General features: G+C 39.4%; 1 protein-coding gene across 1 annotated transcript; it reads right to left on the reverse strand.

Moving 5' to 3' along the window:
• Nucleotides 1–240: 240 nt before the first annotated feature.
• Nucleotides 241–3,626, reverse strand: LOC143591592 (protein PNS1-like). The gene is made up of 5 exons (XM_077071762.1): nucleotides 3,548–3,626; nucleotides 3,056–3,469; nucleotides 1,530–2,438; nucleotides 670–903; nucleotides 241–502 (listed from the first exon to the last, which is right to left on the reverse strand). The coding sequence occupies exons 1-5, from the start codon at nucleotides 3,563–3,565 to the stop codon at nucleotides 326–328; spliced, it is 1,752 nt and encodes a 583-aa protein (XP_076927877.1). The 5' UTR covers nucleotides 3,566–3,626; the 3' UTR covers nucleotides 241–325.
• Nucleotides 3,627–4,900: the final 1,274 nt, after the last annotated feature.

Here is a 4,900-nt window from a genome sequence, read left to right on the forward strand (position 1 = left end):
ATATTTTATAGTATGACCACTCGGCATGACACGTTCATGACGTGTCCAAAACATGCCATAACCGCTGTCTTGTTTTTATAATTGCTTGTTACACTTTCCTTCTATTTTAAATTTAAAAAAAAATAGTATTGTTTCAAATATATTTAACCTAGCCCCTTAACCTTTCCCAACATATACAGATAGCCCCCTATAGTCCTGCCCTATGTTTTCCTCCAACAAAAACTTTAATCATATTTATTTTTCCTAATAACATAATTTGCTAAAAAAAAATAATGCAACCATTTACACTTAATTGACTAAACAGATCAAAACTGGAAAGCATGTGTTATCTTCTAAACCGCGGAGGAACCCGAGGCGTAGGGACCACCACGTCTCGATTGGATTTAATCAATTCGAGACGATCTGGTATGGTCTTGTCAAACAACTTATTATCTGGGTTCTCGGCGTAACATACATAGTAACAACTCACACAAGCGTGTGGCAATGCCATCGCGATCCTCATCTGAAAAGCAAATAGTTGAAATAGTCAGTAATAGCATGGGAAACTACTGAGAGACACGATTTTATAATCAGATATGGAACTTAAACCATTAGACCTATGCTAATAAAAGTATTGTGTTTAAAATTTAAATGTAACCGAAGTTTAACTAAGTCCGAGGTGGTACTAACCATTAGATATCCGACGATAAAGGCTAGGAGAGAGATGGTGGCGGTGAAGTCTATATGCACTTTGAAGGTCCAAGCGGCCACCACAATGACACATATAGAGCCGCTGCAAACTCCGGTTAGGAAGCATATCGCGGTGGTGATGTCAGAATCAACAATCATTTCCATATCTCGTTTCTCGAAGAGTTCCCAAGTATCTTGTGACGCTTTTACGAACCCTTTCCCGTACGCTGCGATCTGTTGCGAATGTATAAAAGTTCACTTCATATTATATAACTATGTATAAATAGTTATTAATTTTAATATGACAATACAGGATATATGGAAACATTGTCAGTTCAGGTATAAATGCTTTAATGCTTTAATGAGAAAAAGACTTGACAAGTAATGGTCCTAAATAGTGTTACAAGAATGATGAGGAAAGCATTAAAAAACAAGTTCGTAAGTTATGAAATTGCCATAAATATTTTAAATATTTCGTTTTCTTAACGGATAATTAGTTTTAATAACTCAAACTATCGTTAGGGGGCATAAATGATCCAAGTCGAGCCCACTCGACTCGTTTAGCGTAACAAGTGAAATGTTTAGCTCGATCTCGGCTCATAAAAATCTATTTTTATAGTTTTGTAGCTTTTCTATATACATAAAAAAATATCAAAAACTAACATACAGAATTTATACACTAAAGAAACTTATAATTTTATATATATTAAACAAGCCAAACATGCGAGCCAACACGCAAGCGTACTTTGACTCGAGCTTGTCTCATTAATAAATCGATAATAATTTCCGGCAAAAATTATTATCGACCGATGAGTCACCAAAATATAGACACTCTTAAAACTTAGGAATAAATTGTTTACCTGAACATAAGCCCAACCATTCCCATATCTAAAAATTGTCTCCATAACTCTCAAACAACAATGAGCACAAGAAAACATGAACTCATCTTCCCTCTCAAGCAAATTCAAACCTCTAGCAACAATCCTCAAAGCTTCAATGGTGGGAACAAACAAAGACCCCAAACACGCGCTTCCAAGATTCTTTGACAACGCCCGTTGGAAACAAAACTGCGTGTTCGATTGTATCCCACGAAGATAAAACAACGCAATCACCCGACTGATTGTCAAATTCGCCACATTCCTCATAACCTCCGCGGTCCAAAGCAAACTCAACACCAACAAAATAATCACCAGAGGCGGGAAATAAAAATTCAAAGCCCCGATCACCGCAAGTATCCAAATCGACATCCAAATAAACCCGATCCCGAGCATCCAATACGTGGGCTGGTTTATATCCGGGAACTTCGAAACGGGCTCGAGTGCTTTCAAGAAAATCTTACTACAAAACTTGGTTCTTTGAGTGACCCAACACGAGTACAACCCGTTACCAATCGCAAAAAATATGAAAACGACACCGACTCCGTCTGTGGCTGGGCGTTGGAAGCAGATCAATAAGATGCCTGTGGATAATGTGGTGAGGAATGAGCTCCAGAGGATGAAATGCACCATGTAATGCGGCCAAACACGAACGGATTTCTGCCAGGCGAATGCGAGTGTGATGCTTAATAACGATGCTGCTTCGACTTGCGGGAGGAAGTAATTGATTAACCGTTTTTCCTTTTTTCTTGTGCTGTCATGTTGAAGTAATCCTTGGATGCCTTTGAAGACTAGGAAGAAGACTAGACAAACCGCGATCAAGAAATGTAGCGCGAATAAGAATAATGACAACTTGTTGGTGTATTTTCTTGAATTGAGTGTGGCCATAGATGGCTGAGAATCAAGAAATTAAGAAAACCCGTTAAGTTAATCGAAATTAAAAGTGAAATTCGATCGAAAATTGATGAAAAATTGAATCTTTGTAGGACAATTGGTGCATTTTCTTGAATTGAGAGTGTGGTGAAAGATTGCTGATAATCAAATAATCAATAACAAAATATTGAATTAGATGGAAACCCATTACATTAATTCAACTTATAAACAAAACCCAGATTTTAAAAACTGATATTTGATTGAAAATTAATGAAAAAATTGAATCTTTGTAAGTGTGTTTTCATGAATTGAGAGTGTGGTCAAACTTCTACAATTGCTGATAATTAGATAATCAATAACAGATATTTGAATTATATGAAAACCCATTACGTTAATTCAAGTTATAAACAAAACCCAGAAATTAAATAACAGAAATTTGATTGAAAAATAAAGAAAAGATTGAATCTTTGTAGGTGAATTTTGTTGAATTGAGTGTGGTCAAAGATTGCTGATAATCAAATATTCAATAACAGAAATTTGAATTAAATGAAAACCCATAACACTAATTCAACCTATAAACAAAACCCATAAATTAAAAAACTGAAATTTGATTAAAAACTGAGTCTTTAAACACATACTTGAGGGGTAGGTGTGGTGTCAATTGGGGAGGGTATTGGGATAGGGATAGGGATAGGTGTGGGAATAGAACGTGGGTTACCGGTGGGTGGTGGTGGAGATGGGTGGCTGGGTGGTGGTGGTGGTGGTGGTTGAGGTTGTGGTTGTGGTTGTGGTTGTGGTGGTGGGTGGTGTGTGGTGGGCCCACGGTTAGGGGTGGGTGTAGGTGGTACTCTGGTGGCACTATCCATCACAATTCTTAATGGATTTGTAGCACTTAATCTTTGCATTCTTGACATATTCAAATCTCTTAGTTTTTTTTGTTGTTGTTCAAAGCCCATTTCACCTTTCTCTAAATCTTTATGGGTTGTTTTTTTGGTTTCATGGTAATTTTGCTTGTTTTGATCATCACCATCTTCACTTTCTCTCTCTAAAACCTGAAAAAAAAGGTGAAAATATGAGATAGAATGTTTTGTAATACAAGATATTGAAACTGTTTGGAGGGTTTAGTTTACAGGTTCTGTAACACCCATCTACGGCGGCGGAGGGGCTTCTGGCAACGGTGGTGGTGGTGGTGGAGTTGGATATTGTTTTTGAAGGGGTATGCACCCGCATTAACATCGAGCGGGGCGGGTCAACCCACAAGATATAGACAAGAGGCTTGAAATCAAGATGTCACGAAGACACAAAGCCAAAACCTATGCGCGTGGCGCATATCACATATGCTCACGCATATCACATATGCTCACGCATCACATATGCTCACGCATATCACATCTGCGCGTGGCGCATATCACATATGCTCACGCATATCACATGCTCACGCATATCACATGCTCACGCATATCACATCTGCGCATGAAACATCTGCGCGTGAGAATAAAGAGAAGACCTTGCGCATCCCGGGGATAGACGCATAAAGGACAACACAACAAATGAGACAATAGTCTAATCCAAATCAGGATAAGGACAACCATGATTGTACTCATCAGACAACCTTTCAGAAGGTATCTTTTAAGGAATAAAGAATGTGCTGATGTTGACAGCTGCCAATGAAGGGTGGACAACTCAGCAAAACCCATGTGCCACCACGTGATGGCACATGGGTCAGGTAAAATACCTTGGTCAGAGAATAATCAATGTAAAAGCACCATGTGTCCTAAGTACACGTGGCGCGAAGCAATAGGAGGAGGCCAAAAAGGCTCTAATTGGGTCTGAGCCCAATCATTGGAAACCCTAATACTATAAATACCACACCACCTCCACAGTTGGGGTCAGGGCAAGAAATATATTCTGAATCCTTTACTCATTTTCACATTCTTATCTTCTCCTGTAATATCTTATTCTCACACTGGAGGGTTACCCCAAAGAGGACCCCTCTGTCCCTTTCTGAGGGGTAAGCTCACGGTGCTGTTCGTTTTGTAGGTGGAAGAACTCGTATCTCGGAAAACCATCGGTGATATAGCACACTCATACCCGAGGAACGTAGATTGTATACAAGGTAAGTCGATCCACGCTTCTTCATTGGCGCCATCACCTGTTACAACGGCAACAAAACCACTATTTCATCAACTTTCTCTCTGAAAATCTTCACCATGGTTTCCGGTGTTCGAAACAACGATCAAGTTCTGGAGGATAATGAGCTTGAGGATGTTAATGAGGGACATCAGGTTCTGAGGGCGCCGCGTGACACTGCGCGCACCGCCAGTAACCATCCCTTCAACACAACACCTCATAATCAAACTGAAACTCCCCCAGACGATCTCACGTTCCAAAATCTGACTGGTACAAAACAAAAAGGACCAATGGGCCCGGAAGTTGAAACCAATGACCCTAAAGAATGGCTCATAAACGAACAACGGCGTTTA

Source organism: Bidens hawaiensis, unplaced genomic scaffold (genome assembly GCF_021521415.1).
Source record: "Bidens hawaiensis isolate Kalapana, Puna unplaced genomic scaffold, B.hawaiensis_p1.1 tig00039945_1, whole genome shotgun sequence".
Lineage (NCBI taxonomy): Eukaryota > Viridiplantae > Streptophyta > Magnoliopsida > Asterales > Asteraceae > Bidens > Bidens hawaiensis.

Coding starts and splice junctions, on each gene's coding strand:
- LOC143591592 (XM_077071762.1), bottom strand. Junction 904..1,529: donor ATGGTTGGGCTTATGTTCAG/GTAAACAATTTA, acceptor CATTCGCAACAG/ATCGCAGCGTACGGGAAAGG. Junction 503..669: donor TTATCGTCGGATATCTAATG/GTTAGTACCACC, acceptor TTTGCTTTTCAG/ATGAGGATCGCGATGGCATT.